General features: G+C 38.3%; 3 protein-coding genes and 1 long non-coding RNA gene across 5 annotated transcripts; 2 read left to right on the top strand and 2 right to left on the bottom strand.

Annotated features, from left to right (window-relative positions):
• Window positions 1–2,910: 2,910 nt before the first annotated feature.
• On the bottom strand, window positions 2,911–8,705 carry fam221a (family with sequence similarity 221 member A). Its single transcript, XM_061060457.1, has 6 exons — window positions 8,550–8,705; window positions 8,175–8,348; window positions 7,871–8,061; window positions 7,689–7,762; window positions 7,427–7,559; window positions 2,911–5,596 (listed from the first exon to the last, which is right to left on the bottom strand). The coding sequence occupies exons 1-6, from the start codon at window positions 8,612–8,614 to the stop codon at window positions 5,481–5,483; spliced, it is 753 nt and encodes a 250-aa protein (XP_060916440.1). The 5' UTR covers window positions 8,615–8,705; the 3' UTR covers window positions 2,911–5,480.
• Window positions 8,706–9,768: 1,063 nt separating this feature from the next.
• ccdc126 (coiled-coil domain containing 126) lies at window positions 9,769–15,069 on the top strand. The gene is made up of 3 exons (XM_061059334.1): window positions 9,769–10,121; window positions 12,690–13,379; window positions 13,476–15,069. Exons 2-3 carry the CDS (start codon window positions 13,142–13,144, stop codon window positions 13,724–13,726), a joined length of 489 nt encoding a protein of 162 aa, XP_060915317.1. The 5' UTR covers window positions 9,769–10,121; window positions 12,690–13,141; the 3' UTR covers window positions 13,727–15,069.
• Window positions 15,070–15,795: 726 nt separating this feature from the next.
• On the top strand, window positions 15,796–22,136 carry tra2a (transformer 2 alpha homolog). Of its 2 annotated transcripts, XM_061059331.1 has the most exons (10): window positions 15,796–15,953; window positions 16,662–16,983; window positions 17,323–17,456; window positions 17,628–17,793; window positions 18,186–18,239; window positions 19,314–19,502; window positions 20,085–20,200; window positions 20,342–20,476; window positions 20,562–20,632; window positions 20,841–22,136. In XM_061059331.1, the coding sequence occupies exons 2-10, from the start codon at window positions 16,972–16,974 to the stop codon at window positions 20,849–20,851; spliced, it is 888 nt and encodes a 295-aa protein (XP_060915314.1). In that variant the 5' UTR covers window positions 15,796–15,953; window positions 16,662–16,971; the 3' UTR covers window positions 20,852–22,136. The 2 variants fall into 2 exon arrangements, with proteins under 2 accessions (XP_060915314.1, XP_060915313.1); XM_061059330.1 differs by lacking the exon at window positions 16,662–16,983.
• Window positions 22,137–23,190: 1,054 nt separating this feature from the next.
• On the bottom strand, window positions 23,191–26,091 carry LOC132990848 (uncharacterized). Its single transcript, XR_009676122.1, has 2 exons — window positions 25,679–26,091; window positions 23,191–23,266 (listed from the first exon to the last, which is right to left on the bottom strand). It is a non-coding gene; the product is annotated as an uncharacterized LOC132990848 (long non-coding RNA).
• Between the last annotated feature and the right edge of the window lie 1,366 nt (window positions 26,092–27,457).

The raw sequence follows: 27,457 nt of genomic DNA, 5'->3' as shown, positions 1-27,457 counted from the left end.
TAAATAGATTAGCCTCTAGCTCAAAAATAACTGAATAATATGAATGATTAAAAACATGGTAAATGAATCTCGTTATGTGATTTTAGAAAGCAGACATTCATTCACAATGTGTAATAGGAGGACACAGAAATTAACCTGGAACACCTTTTTCGAAAAGTCCTTCAAACGTCACCGAGGTTAAGAGGGAAATCAACGTATTTAAAACCAAGACATACAGCCCAAATGAAGACGGGCATCTCTGTGTGGATGTCACATCACTGTTGTGGTTTCACATTCGTCTGCTCAATGCTCTTTGGAAAGCACTTTTCAGCCTCTTAGCATACTGCAGGTCTTATCAGTAAATGTGATAACCACTGGTACAATTGGGTTAAATGTGCTAGCAAGTAGATGCATGCTCCATCAATATAATGGACGGTAAATGTATGACGTAAGCAGTTCAGCTACTGCATTAGAAAGTGGCTGAAAGCGTTAATTTTTAAAAAACATGTTTTTTTACCACTACATGGCTGTCAATCAACCATTAAGTGTGTCTGAATAGTTATTCTGCAAATTAAAGGCATTTCCATAGTTGTTATAATGTTATCATATAAGTAGGTGGTTAAAGGGTGTGTAACGTCGTATTTGTGTGGGCGCTAGCAGTTATACACAAGGACATGCTCACATGGAGCACGCTATAAGCTTTCACACTGAAGCAGCATCTGCATGTTTGAATAACCTTCCTTTTTAAGGAATCGCTACAACGGGCTCCAAGTTGTTTTTGATGAGTCTTACATTTTTACTTTCTTCTTTCATATAACAGCCAGGCCTTGTAGTGTTTTTATTTCTTAGTTGATTTTTAAACATTTGACATTCAACAGACATAGCCAGAACAAGACGTTAAAAAAGAAAAGGAATGATGATACGGTTAAGGAAGAAGGAATACTAAATACTAATAGCCAAAGCGAAAATGGAAAATAATGAGTGAATAAGTAACTCCTAGTCTCAGTTCATACATCATGTTTTTCTTTAACTTGAGGCTCCTATTTTTCCAATAAGATAATAAGATATTGGAATAAGATACTGTCCATACAACAATTCAAGTCTCCAGTGATTAGCCTGAAGTCAGTACATCTTCTAACTTCTTTATTTAATGAAGAACCTTTTTTTTTGTATGTTTAGAAAGAATGTGAAACATCTTTTAGAGGCAGCAAGACTACATAAAAAGAAGTTTGAAAATGGCAGGACTTTTGATAAATGTACTGAGACGTTCTCATTTCAATCAAAGGCTGAGTCGAGCACAATCACACTGACAAAAGCCATGTTGCTAAGTAAGTTGCTAAGTTTTTTAAGGGCATTTTTTTTTGGTTAAAAAACAAGGCAACCTTTTTTTCTGCTTTGGAACAAATCTTTACAGGTGCTTTAAGGAAGATTTTGTCACCTTAGGACAAAGCCAGGATGATTGTTTCCTTGTTTACTGATTTATGCAAAGCTAAGCTAACTCACTGCTGGTGCTAGCTAAATATTTAATGGACAAATGTGAGTGTGTCATTAAGGCTCCATTAATGAGTTTTTAGCTGGTAAAGAAATAGATTGAAATGAATAAAGATGCTTTTATATCCTACAAAAGCAAACATGACCATCCACGACACGATTGATCAAATCTAAATATTATTTTTTATCATTGTTAGCTCTGCCACCATCAGACAAAGAGTTACAGATGATTCAGAGTTCTTTTATTTATTCATGTGCTGAAAGTACATTACCTAAAAAACTTTTTAAAATGTTTCTTAAGTAAATATTATAATCAAAGTCCTTAAAGGTTATTTTTTTTACAAGATCTGCATTTATCTTTACACAAGTAAGTATTCTAATTTATTTCAAATATATATATATATTTACAATTCAGTGGTATTCTTCTTCTATTATTGTATTTTTTCTCCCTTTATTTAACTGATGTACATGTTTGATTTTTAACTTCTTGTTATTTTTGATAATTATATTCCTGTTTATTGAGCTGTTCCCCCATGGGGGATCAATAAAGTTTATCTTTATCTTTACTGATGTCAAAATGATGATACATTTCATGAAAAGCAGAGGGGACTTTGGGTTTTACGACAACTTTATTTGAATTAAACGAGTCCTAGAAAGTCATAGAAAAGTGGGATTAAAATACATGAACTGAAGACCAAACCAAGTTTTTACAGGTAGCTTAAGGACCCATCTGATTCACTGTCTTCCCCCAGATTGTTTGTCTTTTGGAGCTGCTCTTTAGATGAACAGATACTATAGTATTATGAAGTATTTATGGTCTTGTGCACTCCATTGTTGAGTGTATATGTGTAAGTGAGTGTGTGCTTCTGTGTTTAAACACACCTTTGTTAAACATTAGTCATTTCTTAATCAAGCTGTACAGTTGTCTTTCTGTCACTGTGCTTTGTAAGAAAAAGAAAAATCAGTTTCTCACGACTCAATCTCACTCCTCCTCCCAGAGTCTGCCTACTCATGAGAAGATCAAGCCTTTATGAAATCTCTGCACTGTCAAAGTCCTACTGTTAGTACCACAAAGGGATCACACGCACGCACGCACGCACACACGCACACACACACACACACACACACACACACACACACACACACACACACACACACACACACACACACACACACACACACACACACTCTCTCACACACAGTCCAGTGTGTCAAAGTCATAAGTTGGATTGTTCGTTGCGTTTAGGAGTTCATGATGGGTTTTTTGTTCTTCTAGGAAAAAGAACAAGCTGTATTTTGTTTGAATAAAATCTGTCCTATAGGAAACAGGTCAATTCCTCTTTTATTCAAAGGATATTTGAGGGGAAAAGTAAAACATTAAACAGAAAATTTAGGTTGATCTTGGAAAAAAATCAAATCAAGTAACAGAGATAGTAAGATACTGACTCCCCTTTAACTCTGATAGTACTCTCTCAGGTAAATATGATGCTCTGTAGGGGCTAGATTCACAGCCACAATAAGAGGCTAGCTGCAAAACTGTTTTCCCTCTACCATTAATGATAGGCATGTGTACAGTGAGTATATTAAGAGCTTTTGGCTCTTGATGAGTCATTAACACAACACATGAGAGGAAGTGTGAGTGCACCAAAATGAAACAATTAAAACATTAAGCTCAAAGATGCAAGAATTGTATGTGAAAAATAAATAATAACCTTAACAATATGCTCCAAGATGCTAAAAGACTTTGAACAAAAAACAAACAGTCACAACTTCTAGCTGTTAGATACTCAAATACTGTGTGAACAAAACAGAGTCTTTGAATGAAACACAATAACAGATCAAATAAAACAAGCTCAAATATACTAAAATGATCTGTGAACAAAAAAAAAAATATATATATGTATATATATATATATAAGCTACAGTAAAATATGCTAATTCATCTGTGAACGAGACAAAATAACCCAAACATTACTCTTAACATACTTAAAGGCTCAGTGAATGACAAAATGAAACAGAACAAGAAGCTACAAGATGCTAACATGCTCGGTGAAAAGAAATCAACAAAAATGAAAAGGCTGAATGTGAATAAATGATCTGTGAACAGAACAAAGCGACCAGAAAGATGAGCTAAAATGTGCCAAGACGCTCAGTAAAACTGAGGTGTACAGTTCGGTGAAAAGTAACCTCAGGGGAACAGAAACAACTGATTTTATGTTCACAGATGATTACTTTTACACATCCAAAGCTTTACAGTGGGACCATGAAGAGAGTATTGTGCACTGTCAGTGACATAGACAAAAAAGTTGTTGCGACTTTGAGCTGTATTTTTCTTTTTGTGTGCTAGCTAGTTGGCAGTTCTTAGTGATTTGTACCTGTCAGTCTGTTGTGCCTCTCTGCACCTCTCACTTGTTCTTACTTCTCTCTCTGTCTGTGGGGAAATCAGGAGACTATGTGCTCTGGGGTAATTAAGTGTTTCCTTGTGCAGTAATTGCCAGTTTAATCTTGTGTGTTCTCACCCTTATTTGTAGAGTTGTATCTTGTCAGTCAAGCTGGGCGGGGTTTCCATGGGGATAAGGGAAGTGTAGTAGTTATTCCCTTCAACCAATGTCCAAAGTCAATTACTTGTCCTAAATGAGGTTGCTAAGGAGAGGCAATTATCTTAAATTGTAATTGTGCCACACTAATGTGTCAGACCTTTACATCTTAGATTAATTGGGTTTTTCTTTGTGAGTCAAAATGTCCACGAGTACGCAGTGGAAACTGTGGTCAAGTGTTTGATTTAAGAATGGTTGGTTCTAGCAGTCAACAAAGCTATTCTGTGATGCGAAGGGAGAAAACCTGATAGGTTCAGGGCATGTATGCAGCTGTGAATGTGTATGTGTGTGTGATACCATGGTCATCGAAGATACACACTTAATCTGAAGTGTTAGCTTTCAGATGGGATCCCTTCCCCTCAGCCGAGTCCCGAGGGGACCCAGGTGCACCCATGCTGTCCTTGTGACGCAGCCTCACATCCTTTGACTCACGGCCACCTGTTCAGCTCCCTTAAACACACACACACACACATACAAAGACACCACGTTCCCCCTCAGGTGATGCTTACAATACAGCACAGGTGACTTGAGAAGAATTGACCAGCACCAGTGTAGTCGCTGATCCAGTTTCACTTCCGATTCTCACAGTAGAATTATTTGAGCGGGTGTGAATCCTCATTTAGATTCCTGTTAATTTTGTTTCTGGTTGGAAAGTGGGCCGCCAGTGAAAAAAAGACCAAGTCTCCATTCGCTGCATGGATTAAATCAGCTCTCATCACTGCTGATCTGCCGTGATGAATGGGATTAATCAATCGGAGACAGTACATCAATCTGCAAATTAAAAGCAGCGCTCATTGCTGAACACGTAGCTCCATGGTTCTGTTGTTATTTTGGCAACATGTTGAGTGGGTGGATCTGTCTTCTTCCAAAAAATCCGTCATATGGACGTCAGATGCATAAACTGACCAGTTTATGGAACAAATATCAAGAGGGAAATTTAAGACATTTAAAAAAAACTGCAATGAATCAAAGTAGGAATTGGTTGGGGTAAATTAACTATGACTCATTCAACATATTCAACCTGAAAATTCAAATGATTATTGGGATTTTTTAATTATAAATGCAGAAAGAAATGTCCTTTTGAGTCTGTCTTTAAATGTATTTAGGCTCTGTCAAAACTGGTTTTCTTCAGGTTTTATGTTCAAAGTTAACAAAAAGCTGTGTCAATTTGTAAATATGGATCATCATAGTAATGCTTCCTATTGCTTCCCACACTCAAACCTCTGTTTCAATGTATTGTCAGTTGACTGATAGTCATGAGGTGGGATTTAATCTCTGCTGTTGCTGACAGTTGAATATCCCACAATGTCACGACACAGACAAAGACTGTCAATGCACCAAAAAGAAGACACAGAAGACTTATCAGATATGTGAAGTTTCCCTGGTTTGTTGATTCTCCACTAATGTTGCATTTCAATGATTGTGGGTTCCTTTCTTACAGTTAAAAGTGCAGTTGTTTTTAGTAGACGTTTCTTTGATCCTTGATCCTGAGCATCTCAGCTGGCAGACATCCTCTCTGCTGCCTTGATCTGAAAAAAGATGCAGCAGAGATTATGAAAATGAAGTGTGATGTGTTCCAGTGGTGGGTGTTTTGCGTCTCACGTGTGTAGAATTTACCATACCAGGATCCTTCTCACTGATGTTGTTCAAAGTAAAGGCTTATAGATCTGATTTCAGTGCTGAACGTTACTCTTTACGTAGTACTATGGGGTGCTAAATTGTGGACTAATCCGTCACAACTATATTAATTAAAATCATACATAATTAACTACAGAAAAAGGAATTTAAAAAAACGTGATTCATTTTGCAATTATGATGATGAATTAAATTTCCCATGGTTTTCAGATGAGGTGAAAATGACTGCTTGAGGCCCTGTGATTATGTAACATGCCTCACGTACACAGGCCGTAGTCCTCATCGCAGCGGCTGCAGGTTTAAATTCAGCTCTGGCCTTTTGCTGTATGTCATCCTACAATCTGTACTCCAAACATTTCCTATCTCTCTCCAGCTGTCCTATCTAATAAAGGCAAAAAGGCCCCATAAAGAACTTAAACAAATGAAAATGATTATGATTGACTGTTTAAATATAATTTGTAAACTTGAATTCACATGTTCAACATTTTGCAGCATTTCCAAATATCTCCAAATACTTTGGTATAAGAACTGAACGTTCTCATGAATGTGCATTAGAGCTTCATGTTGTAAAGTAGTCATGTAAAAAAGGCATCTTATAATGAAAAGAAAACGATTGGTGTATTTTATATGAAAGACGTTAATCTCAATATATCTTGCTTATTATAAGAAATGTGTGATTTCTTATCTCCCACATCCCTAGTACAAACACAGTCTGGGTGAGAAATCCATGTGGTGATGAAATCTAAGGTATTGTAGTAGTATTGTGGGTACTGTATATGTACTACCCTTTCCAACAACAAACATCCTGCAGACTAGTTCACCACTGACGCTGTGCTGCTCTCTGCTGCCCTCACATGCCTCTTAATGGAACTTCCTCCACCTTTAGTCAAATGTCTGCAAACACACCTCCATAACTCAAAAGCAGCCTTACAAAGGCTGAATCACCAAAACAATGACTCTATTCATCGAAGAAATTGTAGAAATTCTTTGATGCATGGAGTCAGTCTTTTGGCGACGAAAACAGTTTGTGTTCATTCTTGATGGGACCTGATGCTTCTTCTCTTCAGTGGTGAATAAAGCACTCTATATTGATCTGGTGAAAGATATGTCTGAGACTGATCGAGCAAGGCATGCAGGGATATTCGGAAAATAGCGTATCTATGGTATATTTGGGATCGCTATGTTGTTAAGGAACTTGTACAGCAGATCTACTATGAAGACTTGATGGTTGGACCGGCAGTTAAGCCAATTGTTTTCTAATAATCGATAAACAGTGAACTAGGGAAATAAGGTCCTGTCATATGTAGACTAACATAGTGTTACATTATTCAAACATGGTAGGTTAAAGAAAACGTGGCTCCTTGGTTAAATTTGAGTGCTTAACATATTGCATATTATAATGTTTTGCTCATGTCTAATTTGTAATCTGGAATTAAATTGAGACCATTAGCTGCTGCCCATGTGGAATGATTTAGATTGGTATGAGGAGTAATAGATAACACATTTTTAAAGCATCTTTTATTCCACGATAATGAACACACAAAGTTAGAAACATGACTTCCTAACTCAAGCCATGGACAAATTTAGGACTATGTGAAGTCTCGTCCTCTGGTACTGGGCAGGAGGGGAGAGTTTCAACACTTATAATATAATATTAATTTCAACAAGTTTCTTTCCTGGTTAGGGTTAGGAATTCATTACATAAAGTCTTATGTACTTCTCACCTGAGCTATTTGCCTCCAAAGCAAGGTAGCCATCAAGCAAAGAGCTGAAGCCTGTCAGCCCCCCCATGGCAGCGTAGGGAACATCCCTGCCTGTAGGCTGACCGCGTGCCTCCCTCTCTACTTTTGTTTCAACCTGACACAAAATAATGTTAACTGAGTTCAAATTATGCAAGAAAACTTTGTGCCTGGTAGCAATACCATGCGATTAACTTCTCTCTTTTAGAGAAAAAAAATGCTTTTTTTGATTTTCAACTACACTCACCAGGGTTTGGTGGGCAGAGCTGGGCTGACCACAGCCACAGATGTAGGGGCTTTGATACCCAGAACAGGAACTGCCTGCATTTTTTTTTGATAAAGAAACATAAACAGCTTGAACTACTATGCCTTCATCTGGGGTTAATTTGGGCTCAAATGACTACTGTCTTTAGAGGATTTCTGACTCACATTTTTTGCACAAGTGCCCAGTAGCTTCATTATGGTCTTCAGGTAAGTGTTTACACCTGCAGCGTACAGGGTTTTGCCCAATCCGGGGAACATACTGATAGGCAACACAATTACATCTTCTGACCTGGCAAGGTAGAGCCAGGGGACGCTCAGTTGGAACCACTTCAAATTCTGTCCTATGTTCTTTGTACCTGCCAAAAAGTAAACATTAGTCCCACATACAGTATGTTTATTTATGCATTTGTGCGTGTATTAAAATGCAATGGGAGAAAATATATATGGTATTCGATAATGTAGTTTTTACCTATGGTTACAAAAGCACTGTGTTTCAGGGCCGATGAGTTTGCAATCAATACTTCCTGGCACCCCAAAGCTTACATATAGCCTGTTTTTCATTCGCTGAGGGATCACTGTCCTCTTGTACGCCTCATATTGCTCTGGAGTGAACAGTTTACCTCCATCATCACCCCCCACAATCCTTAAAAAGACAAACCAACCAATAAAAACACCACAGTAACTTACTTACCTATAGGGCCTACAATGAACTGGCATGCATATAACATAAGTACTCTAGCATTATACCAGATCCTCTGTAGTTAGCAGTTGCTTGCTCCTAGTCAGGGGTATTAACAAACTCTAGAGATTATCTTAAATCGGGATACAAGAGCATGAGACAAACCGTGTGTACTCCCAGTAGTCATCCACTGCTTCTAAAGCTGATTTATTGAGACGTATTTTCTCCATTGTCTTAAAGTGATACCAATGAGCTGTGAGCTTCTTGTCTTGGAAAGCAAATGTTTACACCTTCGGAGTTGTCATGGAAATGGTTGTAGATCGCCCTCTATCGGTCGCAGAGTGAAGCACAAAGCACAAACACAAAACAAACAGAAAGTTAACAGGAGGAAAAAGATAGTAACGCCAAAAATTTAACCAGATAACGTTAACATCAGAAGCTATCTTAAACAACTAAAAGCTTATCTCAACACCTTTTTTCACGTACTTAACCAGGAATCATACGTATATTTATGGAAGCCCATTTCCGCCAGTTAAAAAAATAAAAATGAAAATAATAAAGTCATAATAATGAGATAAAAAGTCGAAATTATAGGATAGGATAGGATAGGATAGTACTTTATTGATCCCCAGAGGGAAAATTCGAAATACAAAATGAATGATGAAGTTAACTGGGGGGAAGACAGTATTTGCAGAGAATGACAAGATAAAGTGACAAGTGATTAAAGTGACTTGGTATGATAAATAGCAGCAAGTAATGTAAACAGCAGAGAAGAGAGGCAGTGTTGTACCACAGTAATGCAGAGTGCAGTTATATAATATAATGTAGTATAATATAATATAATATAGTGCAATATGAACAATATAGTGTAATATAATTAAATGTTATATAATATATACTAGTATAATAATATAATAAAATATATAGAATGTACAGTATATATGTATATATATATTGATGCTAAATAATAATAATAATAATAATTATGAGATATAAAGTCATAATGATGAGATTAAAAGTCAAAATTATGAGATAAGAAAATCGAAATTATGAGATATAAAGTCATAATAATGAGATAAGTCAAAATAATGAGATAAAAAGTTGAAATTATGAGACTTTATTATTTTCATTTTTATTTTTTTTTACTGGCGGAAATTAGCTTCCATATATATTGTATTTGAACGGGTTATTGTTTGAATTAAAATCGACCCACCGTGGCTTAAAGGTTTACCTGTAATTAGTAACTGTTAAATTAAGACTGTTTCTGTGATATTACCGCTCTAGTATTTAGCTATGTGTGGTGTAAAGTGGGAAAGAATAACTAATATGACTACATTACCCACAATTCCGGGGTGTTGACGTTGACGCACGCAGTAGACGTACAGGAGGAACCATGACAGTCAGCAGAATTGCATGCTTAGAATTCTAGCTACCGACTTTTGTCTTGGAAGGACCCCGTCGTTGTTGAGACCACTGGGCGAGAAGCTGAGGTGACTTCCTGAGCACACAGGCACCTCAACACGAAACGCAGCGGCTATTTATTTGTTTAAAGGAAGTCAGCAGGGTGCTCGATACATTGTCGCCAGCGACAAGAACTACAGCCAAACAACAAGCATCATTCAGTGTCAGCCAGAGGTAGCAGCTGGAGCTCTCTCAGGCGGCTCGACCCTGCTGCTACTCTTGAGCCTGTTAATTCCTGCCTAACCTCAAAGTAGCTTTTCCAGACAACACACTGGGGTAATATACGTTTTCAGCCATTTTCCTCATTTTCGAATGTATTGTTGTTGCGTCTTTTTGTTTTTTTGCACCGTCAAGTTTTACCGTGCAAAGTTAACATAAGAAGCTAACATGACTGATCGCAAATATTTTAGAAATCTGTCTGAAGTTGTAACAGTGTTGAGTTACGCGAACGGCGTTTAACTTTTCTATTTATTTGCAAGCCTGCCCTTTATTTCTGCATTACACTGTGTGGTATTTGCTTCAATTGCGTTTGGACAGCATCAGCACGCACCTGTCAGAAACGTAATAGTTCATGGTCATCTACAGTCTAGGTGTTGCAATTCTGCAACTTGGCATCCTAAACATGTTAGTGTTGTCTTTGTCACTCTTCGTCTGCTGGGTGTTGCTAAGTTTACTAATGCGTGTAACCTAGCGAGATATTTGGTAACCCCGTCCCGACAAGTTTGGCCAGTTAAAAAGTTGGCCAGGTCGTCAATCTGTGGCTTTTAATTGATCTATGTTTACACACCAGGTGTTTCAGTTGTATTGTAGTGTTTCATGCATGGTAGTTAAAGACTCTTAACACTATTGACATTTCAATTTATGCTCCACAGGTCAGTTGATTAAGTCTTTTGCTGTGCCCACAAGCAGCTGCCTGTGGTCAATATTTAACCTCTAGATTAGCTATTTAAACTAGAACATGAGCCTTATCACTGTCAATCATCCCATTAGGTACTCTATATTTGAGCCCCTCTCTCTAAACAGGTGGAACAGTCATTGTTTGCAGCTGTAGCCTAAGTAGTGTGCATTTCCCCAGAACAATGGCAAGGCCGTAGTAGTCTGACAGTGAAGAAAGGGAATGTCTCAATACCAAGATTCTTAAGGTGTTCATCGAGTGTCACTGCTGTGATAAGGCAGTATTGATATGATCTGTTGACATATGCAAGGCACAGAAAATCTTCCTGAAGGTTTTTTCTATTGTGCTTGAGGTCTGGAACAATTTGCCATTAATTGCATGCACAGCGAGTGCAGAAAGCAATGTTTCCCTGCATTATGTGCCTCAGTATCACATATTCTGTGTTCTGTTTGTTGTTGTTTTTTGACACTTTTAATGTTTGAAATATGATGCCAAAACATTTTAGCTGCCTAATGAGGCTAGAAGATAAAACATTTGACCTAATAGCGCATGATAGAGCCTACATGCCACATCTGGTGTTGCTAAATTTGTCATTCACAAAGAGTTTTGCTTTCGGACTGATCTTGACTGTAACTTTAATCAAGTCTTTGCACCTTGCTTTCTCTTTCCTCCCTAATTCTTGCCTGCTGATGTACAGTGCTGCCCCAGGTCAGAGAAAGGACATGTTTGTTTGTGTTTGTGTTTGTGTGTGTGTGTGTGTGTGTGTGTGTGTGTGTGTGTGTGTGTGTGTGTGTGTGTGTGTGTGTGTGTGTGTGTGTGTGTGTGTGTGTGTGTGTGTGTGTGTGTGTGTGTGTGTGTGTGTGTGTGTGTGTGTGTGTGTGTGTGTGTGTGTGTGTGTGTGTGTGTGTGTGTGTGTGTGTGTGTGTGTGTGTGTGTGTGTGTGTGTGTGTGTGTGTGTGTGTGTGTGTGTGTGTGTGTGTGTGTGTGTGTGTGTGTGTGTGTGTGTGTGTGTGTGTGTGTGTGTGTGTGTGTGTGTGTGTGTGTGTGTGTGTGTGTGTGTGTGTGTGTGTGTGTGTGTGTGTGTGTGTGTGTGTGTGTGTGTGTGTGTGTGTGTGTGTGTGTGTGTGTGTGTGTGTGTGTGTGTGTGTGGAGATAGGAAAGCATAGCTTAACAGATTCTCTTACCGTTCTTTTCATAATTTATTCTCTCTGTCAGTGCCCTCTCTCTGACCTCAATAGGAGATGACACTCCCAACACCCAAGAGAGAGAAAAGAGAATGAACTCGGTGACAAAGTTGTGAAAACGAAAAAACCGGTAGCCTAATTTCACCTACATGTGCATGGTGCAATCTTAGGCCATTTGTCAGTCAAATAGGCCTTGTGGAGTTGGAATTAGAAGTTAACATGAATGCTCTCTGTGCCTCTGTCTTTTGTTCTCGCTCCTTTCCGGAGCTGCAAAGTGGGTCTCATGAAATCTAAACTGTTACTGGACTAAAAAAACTTTTGATGATGAGTGGGTTTTGTGCAACTTTAGCAGAATGTCAGAATAATAGCTAATCTCCCAGGCAGCCCCCTTTGATGGAGCCACGAGCTCCTAGCCAATAACAATGAGGTAGATTTTGTTCTTCATTCAGCACATGCAGTGGTGTTTGTGTGAAAATCTTTGTGCATTTATCTACCTTGAAATCCTCAGTCAATATGAATAGAAACCACAATGCTCAACCGGGAGTCCAAAATGAATTAACAAAGAAAGGATACAGAAATTTCCCTTGGAAGTGTTTTTGGTAGACAGCAGAAAAAGTTTATTTTTCTCAATTAATGGTTTCTCAGCAGCACTGTATGAAAGATATCTACAAAAGGAATCTCTATATTCTGACAATGAAATGCCTCACTGAGTTTTTCTCTTTTTGCTAACTTTGTCTTCTCTGTCTATGTATTCTTCTCGAACAGTCAACAATGTCTGCGGATTCCCTTCCTGAAAACCAGGTCTACATCCGTGACATCGACTTGAATTTCTTGACAGGAAAGCACCTTTTCCAAAACCCCTGACTGCCGGTGTCTGTGAGTTGGTGTCAGCTTCCTTCCGCTACAACATCCTGGCCACTGCTGTTGCTCAACACTTTTTCACCTTCTTGTAGCACTTACAGGATGCCATAGTGGTTACAGAAACATTTTGGGCTGTATGGGTATTGGGCAAGCACATGTCCTGCTGGAGATAACTTGAGTGAATCCATGCCGGACTAGGAATGCTTTGTAGTCGACTAAACCTTTAACTTCTCCAGGGATACAGACAGAAGAAACAGGGATTTCCCTGAAGGAATAAAAAAACTCTATTAAATCCACATTCTAGAAAAGACCATCGCCCCTCCAGTTCCCGCCCTCCCCTTGCCAGCCCCAGTACCATGCTGGGTGCACTCCTGCGAAGGAACATGTCACAGAAGTTGAGTGTGCTGCTGATGGTATTCGGCCTGGCGTGGGGATTTATGCTGCTGCGCTACACTGTGCAGCAGCCTCGCCATCAGAGCAGCTCTGAGCTACGGGAGCAGATACTGGAGCTCAGCAGGCGATATGTCAAGGTCCTGACAGAGGAGAACCAGAATATACCAGGTGGGCCGCAGGGAACATCCATGGCTGGATACGGTGAGCATTTCAGAATCCATTCATGTCCACTTTACTGAAACTTGTTCCTTAAACTTAAGTATTGACTTTTCTACTTTCTGTTTCCCTTGCTCTTAGCTGATCTGAAGAGGACTATAGCTGTGCTACTGGATGATATTCTGACGCGGCTGGTCAAACTGGAGGGGAAAATCGAGCTTGTTGTCAATGCCTCTTCCACTAACACCTCCCACACAGCAGGGGGCGTCCTTGCCTCTGCCCCTGCTGACCTACAGAAATCCTCAAAGCACGAGACAGCTGGCAGCCACCCAGGGACGTCACGCCTGCGCCCACACATCCCTAATAGGCCTCGGCCACGTCAAAGAATATAGTCCTAATAGAAATCTTTATTTATTTTGTTCGGCTTATCACATTTTCCAGCATCTATCACTGATGTAATCACATCAGACTAGTGAAAAGCAATACTGAGATTTATGGACATCGATCAACTTGAAAATGTGGACACTTCTAAGAAATGTTCTACGCTATCAGAGGGAAGAAAAAGACTTCTATATGCTCTCTCCTGTCACATGCTGATATCTATTTATTTTTTACCAGGACTATCCAGCATATTTTTTTATATTCACATTGCTCATTGTATTTTGCTTGAATTTTAACTTTTTTTTTTAAATGTCACATTGAAATCTTATGACTGTTTCAGAAAAAGCAAAGAAGTATAAACACTGGTTTACATAGGTTTCATCTTACAAATAGCTCTGAAGTCTCACCTATCAACAAAGTGAACTACAGTATGTTTCAAAACTTCAACATGTCATAATGCTGACTAAACCAATATACTCATAGTTAGGACAAGCTAAATATCCGTTTTAGCTGGTGCAGCTTCTCAATACTATAAAACTATTCTACTTTTGGCTTACACCTATATGTAGTTTGAAGGACAGTTAAAACAGATAATCCAAAGAATGTTATTGCACCTCATCCGAAGGAAGTAAAAATGTGTATTTATAATTTTCCTGTTGATTGGCTGATGTCTATTTGCCACTTAAAATGAGTGGGATGTGCTTTGTTTTCAGATCTAATGTTTCCCCGGCCAGCTGTCCAGAAATGTTTAATTTAGGTTTGGAACAGATTGAATGTACTGTGTAGTCAGTCTTTAGCCTTGTAATGCTGGTAAGTAGACTGACCTACTGCTTACTCATGTTCAGGGTTCATCTTGCACTGTGACTCTATAGAGAGTGTCTAAAAATACTGGACTCATCCATCCTTTACTATAAGGATATTTGAAGGGTGTGGACATGGGGGGACGTTGGGATAGTCACTCTACACACTCTTCTCTTGATCCTAAATATAGTTTCTGCAGCAAGAAAGATGGCCAATATTGTCATCAAAACTGCTTGGGGAATGTAGATGTTGTACTGAAATATGAGGATGTTACTTCATATCTTAGTTACAAACAGAAACTTAACTGAATGTGAAGGCCTCACGTCTTAATAATCACTCTGTGGGTTAACCGTGTCTATATTGAGTGATGCCATAAATGTACTTAGCTGTATAAGGTAGACAAGATGGTGATCCAGTTAGCTGCTGTCGGATAGATTTACTAAAGAATAGACTGTGGACATTTAAACCCACCCCACCCCACCCCCACTTTAAAAGCTGTTTTGTATCAGGTCAATTTCTTAATTTCCATGAATTAAAGCAAGTTAAAAACCAAGTGTCATTCAGGAGATTTCAGTTGGCTCATTATGTTTAGACAACAAATCAAATTGGATTTGTTTTTATAAAATATTCATTAGTTTTAGAAAAGGAGTGATGTAAAAGTGACATTTAAAATAGATTTACTTACGTCACAGAAAACCCCTAAACTACATGATGTTAAAATTTACCAGCCAAATCATGTCTTACCATGGACCTTTAGTGAATTTTTAACATCTATTTAAGATTTCAGAGGCACTTCTACTCTCCATTTGTGCATGTTTCCACTCCTTCTAAGCTACATTTACCTGGATTCTGTCAAAATAAAGATAATTTACATTTAAAACAATTGTCAGCTTGTAAAATATGACAGGGACACAATCAAATAACCCAGCCGTTCATACATCGTTTGTGGTTGTAATAAGCTCAACCAGGTTCAACTGTACGATGCTACTTACAGAATAAAGTTTGCAATAACATTTATAGAATATGGCAATAAATTGGGTCATTTAGGCTACAGTAAAGTGTTGTTCAACTCCTCCTGGAGTTTTAAAATCCTGGACTTTGCACTCTTATTTTTAAGTTTTTTATTATGTGGTGTTCACTTAAAAATCTAGAAAGTTATCGAGTGTGTTATATTTATACTTTCAAATCTAAGGTTCAAACCTACGTTATTTATACAGTCTTTGTTTTTTTTCTTCGGAGTCGGAGTCGAGACCGGACATGACGTCACACTGCTGTTAATAAACACACCACCCACCGCACGCGCCATCTTCTATTTGGTAGCTGAACCAAACATTGTGTGAAACCTCTGTCGGAGTAGTGAAATATCTGTCCAAAACTCGGCTTTTTAAGCTATACAGAACAATGAGTGATACTGAGGTTGGAAATTACGACAGGCGGGTAAGTAATGTAATCGAATAATGTTTTATTTCTTCCTCTCTTTCCTTGTCTTCCGTGTGGCTGTCGACAGAGCATTTAACACTCACGCTAATGTGACGGCTAGACGATTAGCCTAACGTTGTTAGCTGTGTACGTTGTGTTAATAACATTACCTGCGTAAGAAAGGCAGATAATGTTCATATTTACCCTCTGGCTATATATGTTCATCAAAAGTAAATTGCTATGGACGGCTAGCTGCTTAAACCAGAGTCCTTTACGGTAGCAGGGGAATGGGGATATACGGTACCTTTCTCTGTCCTGTTGAATTTATTGCACATGACTTATTACAGTCTAAAATGAATGGCAAGCTTACTGCAACCTTAGCATTTCGCCCTTTTAAGCAGACATCACTGCTTCAGTCCAGCCATCATTACACTTACCTGAATATTTTTCCTGATTTCATTATTTTAGTAACAACTCAAGTCTTAAGCCACTCTTCCTTCCCTGCTTTCTAGTTCTTTTTTTTTCCAAATTGAAACATTGTTACTAAACATTTAAGATCTTTCAATGTAACCATGATGTGAATTTCCTTATTTGCCTACTTCCTGGAAAATTCAAACTTACTGTAGAAACCATGTAATTGTACTGCATTCAGTGTTCATTTCATTGAAGATATTCTCTTCCTAAACCTATGATTTTAATTGTATTGAATGTTCTTTTTTCATTAAGGTTATTGATCGTGAAGGATTTGAAGAGTTTTATCCAAGAACGTTGAAGACAAAATTTCAAGATAAAAGAAGGCTAATGAAAACATGTACAGAGCAGAACATAGAAGTGGAAAGGGAGAAAATGTGACGGAAGACTGGTGTCAGATAGACGCGCTTGCAGTGTAATGGCTAAAATGAAACTGGTGTCAGTTTGGGTGAAGAGAGGAAAAACAGACCTGGAATCAGAAAATGAGAAAACTGAAAAAAGAAGAACGAAGAAGGATAGAAAACCTGAGAGAAGGGAGTAGCGTGTAAAGAATCTGGAAGAATGAATGTGTCCCTTGGTTAAGTAAATACACTGTTTGTGTCACAAATGTCTTTTTTTTAAACTGCATGTATCATTTTTTCCCCCTTTATGACCCAGGTGGACATGAAAATAGACCTGTCATATACATACTTGATATATGTGTAAATTAATACAAACCAAATATTTTTCAATAGAAATGATTAAGTTACTAACCCCTTTCTTTACAGTACATAAGCTGTGCATTTTTAGACACATGATCTGTATGTGTATGCTCTTCCACATCTTACTACTCTTGTGTTTTATATATGTTTTTCATTATAAGGAAATAAATGTATTTGTCCATGTGAAAGTTTTTAACATGCTGCCTTGACAACAGGGGTCACGCTCCCCATCGAAATCTGATCATGGGAGTCCAGTTCGGGTGAGGTCTGTGAGCAGGTCTGGCACCCCGAGTCCATCCCGGGCTTCCAAACACTCTGAGTCCAGATCCCACTCTGGGTCAAAATCTAGGTATGTTTTTGACATTTTATCATAGCTTGTGTAAAATTGTGTAAAACACGTCATGATGTTATGAATATGTGAGTTGAGAGTTATTTGATGCTTGTACTTTTCTTTGACTATTTCATCCTTTTGTCTTGCATTAAATTTGATGCCTCTCCTCCTTTGCTGTATGTCTTTCAGGTCTCGTTCTAGGCGGTACTCAAACCGGCGCCACAGCCGTTCACGCTCTCGTTCTTCTTCCCATCGAAGGCAGTCCCGCTCTCGTTCCTACAGCCCCGAATCCCGCCGCAGAAAGAGCCAGAGCAATTCCCCTATGTCAAGCCGGCGCCGTCAAACCGGCAGCAGGGTGAGTTGAATGATAGGGAAAAGAACAATAAGGCAGACGTCAAAGATTATTGTCCAATCCTGTATGTATGTTGTGATTTCCACCCTTTGTCTTTTTATTTAGAAAAATCCAAGCGTCCATAGCATGCATCTAAAGCATTAAATGTGTTAAGAATGTGTTTAAAATAGTTATATACTGATTTGAGGTGTGTTATTTAAACCATACTTAAAATGACTTAGTACGTTTTGAAACACTTTGAGAAGATAGCAAGTACATTTCTGTTTCTTTTATACATAAGGAAGTGTTTTTATTTTTTTAATCATACACTGTAACTTGTGCGGTTCGGAAACCACTGAAATGACATTTAATAACCCCTTTTTATTAACCACCCCCTCCTCTCATTATATCAACAGAACCATGACGACACAAAAGAAGCAAACAGTCATGGTGGTGATGCTGATGTTAGGGTATGTGGACCTTCTGAAGTATTTTGAGAATGAGCAATGAAATGTTTGTGGGTCAACGGTGCTGCTCCCACTGTAGTACTGGATAGGGAGGATAAATGTGTGGTTATAACTTGGTGATCTTGCTATATGAAGACAATGTATGCATCTGGTTCACCATTACAAGAAGTAGCAAAATAGAAAGATAAATACACTACAACAATAAATATGTACTTTTATTTTAATACTATAATAATAATTATTCCACTTACCCATGAAACTCATAGTTTGTTTAAGGTCGATATGTCTAACATGCACTCCTGTGAAAATGCTAAGAAGGAATTACAGGTGATTTGTAATTGCAGCAGGAGGCAAATTAAGTGATTTTGTACATTGTTTAGTTCTCCCATCTTTTTGAAAGCTGTTTAAGGGGTTATTAAATGGTAAATGGACTTGAGGTTGTAAAGTGCTTTTCTAGTCTCCTGACTTCTAAAAGCGCTTGTTACAACGCAGGTCACACCTACCCATTCACTCCAAATCACACACTGATGGAAGAGGCTGCTATGTAAAATGTCCATCACTATTAACTACCGTAATCCATTCATACACATTCACATGCCGCTGATGTAGCAGCAGGAGCAACTTGGGGTTAAGTGTCTTGCCTAAGAACACATCGCCAAAAGGCTTTTACTATTGGATTTGGACAACTGGAGATGCTTATACTTTTTTAGTACTACATTGAATACTGTAGTAGTGAAAAGCCATTATTTATTATGAAAGAGCAGGTGTCCCATGTATTTTGAGTATGACCATCTAAATCTGAATCGTCCAATACATAACATGGAAGTAATGTTAAGATCCACATGAAATAATGAAAGGTATTTTTGATGCTGTAATGTTTTCTGTGTTTGAGTTCTGGTAAATTACTACTTCATCCGTCTTTTTGCACAATGCTTTCATTATTCATAATTCTGCTATGTGGATGAAGAATGTTTTACATGCTAAAGCCAGTGAATAATCTTTGTAAGGCATTTCATTACATGGGTACAAGTGGCAAACCAATCAATCAGCTCTGACCCTTATTGTTGACTGTTCCAGGCGAACCCTGACCCAAGCAAATGTTTGGGGGTGTTTGGCTTGAGCCTGTACACCACAGAGCGGGACCTGAGGGAAGTGTTTTCGCGCTACGGTCCTCTGGCGGGGGTCAATGTGGTGTACGACCAGCGCACGGGCCGCTCCCGTGGCTTTGCCTTTGTTTACTTCGAGAGAATAGATGATTCCAAAGAGGTATGGAAAATGTTGTGTGTTTAATCATTTAATATGCACTACTGGTTTTGGAGACTCATGTGTTCAGTCTTTTGGTGTAGTTTATTGCTCTCGTCTATTGTTTTGAAGACTAAAATATTCACATATTAAATGGTTATGATAAAATACATTTCTGTAGGTCCAGAAAATGATAAGAGTATTTTTGTGTTGTGTAAAGTATAGACATTTCTGATAATTAAAATACATTCAAACATGAGACATAGTAGCAGATAAAAGGACATTTAAAGAATAATGACAAGTTCACTTTACAGATTTAAAACTATTATTTTACATCCATATATGGTTTTTAAAAACATGCTGTTATGCTCTCTGTTTTCATAGCTTGCAATGCATGCAAATCCAGAGGTCCCCTTTGATACTTTCCCCTCAATTTAAATGAATGTGTAATTGCACAAGTTCACCACTAGATGTCTGCCTTACCACAAACTCCTTCAGCTTTTAGTAATGTCAGAGCAAGTGGTGTGATGTAGGGTGGCCTTTGTGATTCAAATATTGTTTATGAAAAAGCCTTTAATAATGAGATAACATGCTTGTGTTCTTCAGGCAATGGAGCGAGCCAATGGCATGGAGCTGGACGGGAGGCGCATCAGAGTGGATTTTTCCATTACCAAACGTGCACATACCCCAACACCTGGAATTTACATGGGCCGACCAACTCAGTAAGATCAACACTAATGTCAAATGTTTTTGTTTCTGTCTAAATGTGCATAATTTCCTTTGTTATTTGTAACATTCTGTTTTGACATTTTTAAGCGATAAGACACCTGAAAGTCAAAGACTTGCGTTACTTATTTTAACAGTAACGGTGGTGGGGGTGGCGGAGGTGGAGGTGGAGGCGGAGGCGGAGGTAGCAGCAGCAGGCGTGGGAGAGACTCTCATTACGACCGCGGCTATGACCGCTATGACAGATATGAGGATTGTGAATATAGATATAGGTGAGTACAAAAAATTGAACAAAAAGTCTGTGAGGCTTTGAAAGATAAAAGATGTTTTTTTTACATTTTCTTTCTGTGCTTACAGTCGTAGACGCTCTCCATCCCCTTACTACAGTCGATACAGGTCTCGCTCGCGGTCCCGCTCCTACAGCCCACGTAAGTTTGAAAAGATATGCAAACAATAAAAGCTTGCCGAACTGCATCTGTTGTTTCATCCTCAGACATGAAACCAGACTGATGTTAGTATGCATTATCAAACGGATTGATGTTTCTTTATCACTGGTTTATTTGATGATCAATTTTTTTTTTGTGTGACAAATTTACACCGGCACTAACACAAAAATGTCATTTTTTCTTCTTGCAGGGCGATACTAAGTTGCTCCTTTGGGTGTGCAGCTTCCCTCCGATAACACTGATGGTGTGTGATTCAACAAGGTGTTTCTGTTGGGGACATTTTCAATCAGCATGTGTTTGTCAACAGATTAAGTCCTGCATATGACATAGTTCTTGTTTACATCAAATAGATTTCTTAATTTTTTTAACATTTTGATGCTTCTTTGATGAGTGTGAGCAAAGAACCGAGGAACTATTGGAATTCATTAGTTGATCCCTGCTTCCCCCTTCATTTCCTCAGACAATAACGCCTTTTTTTCTGTCAGGTTTTTGTTCATTAGATTTGTTGCTCCCATTTCTGTCCGGCAAATAACATAGGAACCCCTCACTTCACTTCATTGTGTTTGCCGTTGAATCTACAGCTACACAATCCTCTACCACAGCAACAGAAAAACACCTATGCTTGACTGTTCACTCATGTTCTTTCGGGATAATTGTTTCCTAATACTCAAAACCAGATCCCTACTAACATAGAGTTAGGAAGTTAGCATGCTAGTTAGCTTATACTCAACCAAAGCCAACCAAAGACTCATCTGCAGTCAACAAGGCTTTTGTTGTACAGAAGTGTGAAAGATTTTGTCAGAAGTGAAAACCATCTTTTAGAAAGTCTATATTGTAGACATTGTATTGCAGTAGTGGGCCGGCTTTATTCATTACCCTTCAACTTGAATCTGTTGCAAACCAAGTATATTTTGATAAGGTCAAACATTGCATCATCATTCATGGCTAGCAGCAACAATTGTGGTGTGTCGAGGTTGATCCTACCTCACAAAGTGATGTGGTTCCTTTGTTAAAAACCAAACAAAGAGAACTTCCTGCTCTAATAAATCTGACTTGATCTCAGAGAATCCCAACTTTTTTTATAATGCACATTTATAAATGTATAGTCTGAGAATATTCAAGGTTTATTTCTTCTTTCATCTGGCCCTGATAAGACATCTTCATGCCCAGCCATGTCATGATATAAAAAGAACATTGTTTAGTAAATGATCACTATTACAGCCTATCTTCAATAAGACTAACAATAAACACCTTGTTTATACATTCAAACTAACAGATTCATTGAAGCTAACACAAACTCAGTTTACTCATATGTAGCAAGCCGAGCTGTACAAAAAAACAAAGTTGGTTCTCGGCTCACATTCAGTCTACTTCTTTTGTCATAGGAGTCATGTTTGAGTTTCTCCAGACTTTTATTATCATGTATGACATTTTTTTATGATTGTTTCTTTATATGGTAATACAAATACATGAAAACTCCAAAGTGTGTTGTGTGTTGTCTAACCTTTTGTTCATAAGAAAGGAGTGGTACAGTGGGCAGGTGATACTTGAAGTTTAGTTTAGTGAGAGAACAAGCTGATGTTGTGCATTACACGTTTATGTTCACTCACACTTAAAGAATTTCATATGGAACAACGAAAGATCTCCAAAAGTGATGTTTTTCTTGTTAAGGTTAAACCAATGAAAACTCAGAAGACGACTTTTAACAGACTTTATTGGCTGGATTTGAATGACATTACATACAAAGTTACACATAAGACGACAGATTCATCAGTATTCTGAATCTTGATTTAACGTGTAAAGGCTCATATGTACATATTTGTAGCTACAGCAAAAAGATGGACCAAATTTCACTCCCATGGTACAAATTACAATACAGTTACTGTTTATCCAACTTTTATGAACAGAACTAAAAAAAATGACTACTTGAACATTTTTTTTATTCAACATAAACAAGAGTATTCTTTACATTATGGGAAGGTGTCTGAACAAAGATCTGTGCAAGACAGGTAATGTAATGAGCAACACTGAACCTATGCAGATTGCATCAACCAAACATGATCAGCTCTCTGTAGACCTTAACCCCAATAAGAAAGCCCCTCATTCAAACGGGGTTAATAATCAGTGCTGACAAGTCATGGGGGCCCCTCAGAGTTATGCAGTCATTCACACCGACTCAGATAATTCTTCAGGTTCCAAGGTTACCACTAACTGGAGAGATACAAGGGGTCAAAGTTTGAGCACATTCTCTAGAAGGACTCGACTCTCAAAGTCCAATTTGGATTCTAGTTGACTTGAATACCTACTTATTTTACTTCAGAGGTTTGAATGAAAAATAGAATAGAATAGCTGTTTATTGCCATTTGCACAGGTACAGGACAGTACAGATACATTACACATACACAATTTTGAAATTAACACTGGTTAGTTTTTGTCCACTCCTCAGCTTGGAGAGCAACTTTTGAGAAACAATCTATCGTAGGTGGCCGGTGCAGAATCAAGAAAAGACCGCTAATTCACTTCTTTTAAGGTTTGCATGGGAGGGTTAGTCATGATACGAGTTTCCTGTCTTGAGTGAAAACTTACAGATGACACGGGTGTCATGGCGAGAGTCATCTACCAATGGGTCAACCAGCAGGGGACAGAAATGGAAGACAGTTTCATATTATTTAAATGTGTTTCTGACATTAAATCTAACAGCTGATTAACATATTCACATTATGTACTGGTTCAGAAAACATACTCTTTTGATCTTAGGAAGTAACTACTTTACAGAAAAAGGAACATCTTGATCTAAACATGCAGTGCACTGATGTAACATCCTCCTATATGTTTTCTGTTTTACATTAACTTCATGTTATAGTTGTACTTAAGTGGTCATATAAGTTTAGTGATAGTAAATATCGAACGTTCAATGTGTACAACATTATGCAACTTGTAACTTTGACATGATGCTGTTGAGTCAAACTGGGAGGACACACTGTAAGGTTAACAAGCAGCATGCTCATGTGTTCTATATGGTTTTAAACACAGGGGGAGAGAGGACCTAAATAACCCTACGTGTGAGCACTAAACATGAGGCTCCAGTTGGAACAACAAACATTAAACAACTGTTTGCTATGTCAGCATGGTGCACGCTGCTAATCTTAATCATCAGTCAGAGTTCTTCATTACAAAAAAAAAATCAATTGAACCCCTTTTTTTATCCTTTTTAAAATCAATGATTTACTGCTTTTGAGCACAAATCCAGCAACATGTGTTTTCTGAAATGTACATTTTAGGGCTTTATTGCATTTATCTGTTTAAACTTTGAAGACATCTGCAGAAACTCAACAGTGAAACACGTCTCAACAGTTCCAGAAACATGTAAAGTATCCTCTTTTTTTGTACTGTAGGCTCCTATCTATACATTTAAAGGTTTAAATTGTACATTTAAAAACTGTTTGCAAATCCTGATTCATGTTTTGCACATGGAAACATCTGAGATGAAAATAGATGACACAATCAAGCCTTAGTGGAAATGTTCATTTCTTGTGGTCGGAGGTTGCTGCGTCCATCACACATTGAACTCCACCTCAAATCAAATCTATTTCTTAACTGAGATGAGTTTTTGAGATCATGAAGTCATTGAAGCATATACCTCCAACATGTTTTAAGTCAACTAAGTATTAACATATAGTAAATAACAGCCACATTTTAAACATTGAATTAAAGGAAGCAAATTATAATCTCCATCTGTTTCAGATGAAGCAACTCATAGACTTTATTTCAAATGAGCAGAGTGAAGCACAAAAAAAAACAACAACCCATGTTTATCTGCTCTTTTAGAAAACTAGATATCGAAGAAGTGAATTGCTTTTGGGTTTGTTTTAAGACATTCATTTAAGACAGTGTAACTAATGAATCAAGCAGAAAACAGGAGCAGCCTGAGAGAAAAGGATTTCTCTACAACACAGACCATATAGTAAAGATGCAATGTGTGGAAACGTCTCCAAACATTCATGTGACTCTCACTTTCATCAGACTCTTTGTCCTGCATGAACACGAGGTGGAAACCTGATTTTTTTTAAAACACTCAACATCAACTCCAAAAATAAATATGAAGACACAAAAACTACAGAAATGAGCTCATGATAATTACAAAAAAGACATCTATTTTTGTTGAAATAATTTACAAACACTTTGAATTCTGATTTTTTTTCTTTGCACACATTGCAGAGTGTAAAATGGCCTGTGTGTAGGATTATAATTAGCTGTAATTAAAATCATATTTATTCTACAGAATGAGAGGATCATTGCGGCCACTTGTGGATCAGAACAATGAAACTACGTCTCCTTGAAACTCATTGATTATAAGTTTATTTGAACAAAATAATATTCCATTTATTTCCTGGGGGAAAAAAATCTATACAATTAAATAATATATTGGATTACTTTGGGTGTACATTTTATTCTAATTTCCAGGATTTGACTTTTGTTTTAGGAAAATCGTTGCAGGTGACGACAAAACGAGAAAAAAAACGACTGTCTTTCATGTTATGATTCTTTTTTTAAATAACTGAGAGATATACTCAAATATATTTGTCTTTTAAATAATTTTCCAGGGAGCATTAACTCGTTAGGTGCTGCTGAAAAGAAATGTTCCTAGCATGTGTTTTGAAGGGGCACAAACCGCCATTTTCTAATGAGATGGAGGGTGTCATCCCTCAGGAGAGTCAGAGAGAGGAAACCCATCCTGTTTTTTTGTGTTTTTGAGCCTGCAGGAATCAATTTGATAATAATAGAAAGCATGTGTCTTTATCCCCCCCTAAAAAGCCTTGTATAAGAGTCGATAAGGAGATCATTCCCATCAGTTAATGTTACTGTAGGCTCCAGATTCTCCTCAACATGGCGCACACCACACTGCTCCCTGACTGTGTCCGAAGCGGTCAGTCAGTGAATTTAATAGTAACAACCCAAGTGGAAAGAAAACATTGTGAAAGACCAGAATCGGCTGCGAACAAATTAAAAAAAATAAAACAATCTCACCGGAAACCAGGATTCCTTGTTTCAGTGTAGCCTACGGGCTTTTTGTAAAGGAGCCTCGCGCCTGGCGACGTAGACTATCTACATCTTGGAGTGAGGCCAACAGCTCAAAGTTGGGCTATAAGCTGCGTTTTACTTAAACAATCTGCCTCCCCTCTCCTCTCCTCTTTCTGTCTCTTTCTCTCTAGAAATATCCCAGACTGTGTTTCACCAGATCGATTTTTGTCAGTTCTTGTTCCTGCACTGACATTAACCGCAGCAATCTTCCCACATATAGGATGCAGTCTAGTCTGAAACTTTATGTCAGTTTTTTGGCCCCCTATGGAATTTGTCCATAGCGAGGACTCCTGAAACTGGGGGCGGGGAGACTTTCTGTACATTCCTCAGCGATACATTCACTACTCCTCCTGCAGAGCCTGCAAACCACACACACACACACACACACACACACACACACACACACACACACACACACACACACACACACACACACACACACACACACACACACACACACACACACAGAGAGAGAGAGAGAGACAGGCTGCAGCCATGCATCAGTTCATTCAAAGCGAGCAGGGGAGGCGAGCACTGCAAACACTGCTTTCTACGTCCATACATTAGAAAAACAGTCCACACTGCACGGTCAGTCAGTGTGTATTACACCTTTAGGCGTTTCTTTATATTTAGGCTGCATAATTCAATAAAGCCAATTAAATTAGGTTATAAAAAAATTGTAAGAGTTTAAGTAGGCCACCGGAAGCCGCTTAGGTTTGATAATAACCGTACATTCGTCCATACAGACAGAAAACATGATAGATCTAAAATCAGAGTGAAAGTTGTAGAGAAACTTTTTCGGAGTTCAAACTTAAAACAAATAAAAATACAATTTAAAACTATCAGAAAGTGCATTAAAAGCGAATTTTAAACGCTCACTTTTAGCCTTATATGATAAAACATGAGTGGCCTATATTAATCTATGATGTAAACAGAGCCTAAACTTTATGAATAGTTTAGAAAAGTTCTAAAGGCTGCCGCGGATTTGTCCGTGGGCTCGGGCTTCGTTAGATCTTTATGGTTTATGACAAAGCCCAACAGGGGTGACACGGGGAGAAATGCATAATTGGCGCGCTGATTCATATAGAATAGTCGAGCCGAGGAGCCAATGAATGAGCGCGTTGAGGCCGAGCCAGAAGCAGTAGTACGGAGCAGGTCTGAAGCCCTCTGATTGGCCGGTCGCCTCGGCCAATCAGAGGGCTCTGTGTGTTTGTTCAGCAGCAGAGAAGAAAACCCACTGAGACAGCCATGGCCCCAGTGTGAGAGAGAGGCTGAAGGGCCCACTAAACCAACTCTTCTTTTTGTAACCTGCTTTACTTGAGTGTTCACACCTTTTCACAGGTGCATTGTCACAGTATTATGATATGAGCAAAAAGTAGAGCTCTTTACATTGGAAATTACAGGACTGCAGTGGAGGTTACACCCACCTAAACTTCTACAATTGAAATAGGGTATAACCAACTTCAAACAAAGACCGTGCTAAAGACTGAATCAATCAGCAAGACTAAGCTAAAGTCTCATTGAGTTACCAAATATAAGTTGCAATGAAAACATGTAGACTACTAGAAAATGAAATCTCTATGTTTCAATGTAGCCTACCTTTTTTTTTTTTGTAGTTTACAGTGGTACTTCTAGGCTGTTCTTCCTACTTTGATTTACAACGTATAGCCTAACTCAAAAAAGACAGCTCATAGGCTTAATGATAGGAAGTAAAACTGCCTGACA

The sequence above is a fragment of the Labrus mixtus genome, chromosome 16 (assembly GCF_963584025.1).
Source record: "Labrus mixtus chromosome 16, fLabMix1.1, whole genome shotgun sequence".
Lineage (NCBI taxonomy): Eukaryota > Metazoa > Chordata > Actinopteri > Labriformes > Labridae > Labrus > Labrus mixtus.
The sequence above is the reverse complement of the archived record's forward strand: the minus strand, read 5'-3'. Positions and strand labels throughout refer to the sequence as shown.

What these genes read in the sequence shown, in the direction of transcription:
- ccdc126 (XM_061059334.1), top strand. Translation starts at nt 13,142, where the DNA reads ATGCTGGGTGCACTCCTGCGAAGGAACATGTCACAGAAGTTGAGTGTG. An exon ending in AACATCCATGGCTGGATACG is followed by an intron (nt 13,380 to 13,475) that starts GTGAGCATTTCA and finishes CCTTGCTCTTAG; the next exon opens with CTGATCTGAAGAGGACTATA.
- fam221a (XM_061060457.1), bottom strand. Translation starts at nt 8,614, where the DNA reads ATGGAGAAAATACGTCTCAATAAATCAGCTTTAGAAGCAGTGGATGAC. An exon ending in GACTACTGGGAGTACACACG is followed by an intron (nt 8,349 to 8,549) that starts GTTTGTCTCATG and finishes TGTCTTTTTAAG; the next exon opens with GATTGTGGGGGGTGATGATG. An exon ending in TGGGCACTTGTGCAAAAAAT is followed by an intron (nt 7,763 to 7,870) that starts GTGAGTCAGAAA and finishes AAAAAAATGCAG; the next exon opens with GCAGTTCCTGTTCTGGGTAT.
- tra2a (XM_061059330.1), top strand. Translation starts at nt 15,918, where the DNA reads ATGAGTGATACTGAGGTTGGAAATTACGACAGGCGG. An exon ending in CACTCTGGGTCAAAATCTAG is followed by an intron (nt 17,457 to 17,627) that starts GTATGTTTTTGA and finishes TATGTCTTTCAG; the next exon opens with GTCTCGTTCTAGGCGGTACT. An exon ending in GATTGTGAATATAGATATAG is followed by an intron (nt 20,477 to 20,561) that starts GTGAGTACAAAA and finishes CTGTGCTTACAG; the next exon opens with TCGTAGACGCTCTCCATCCC.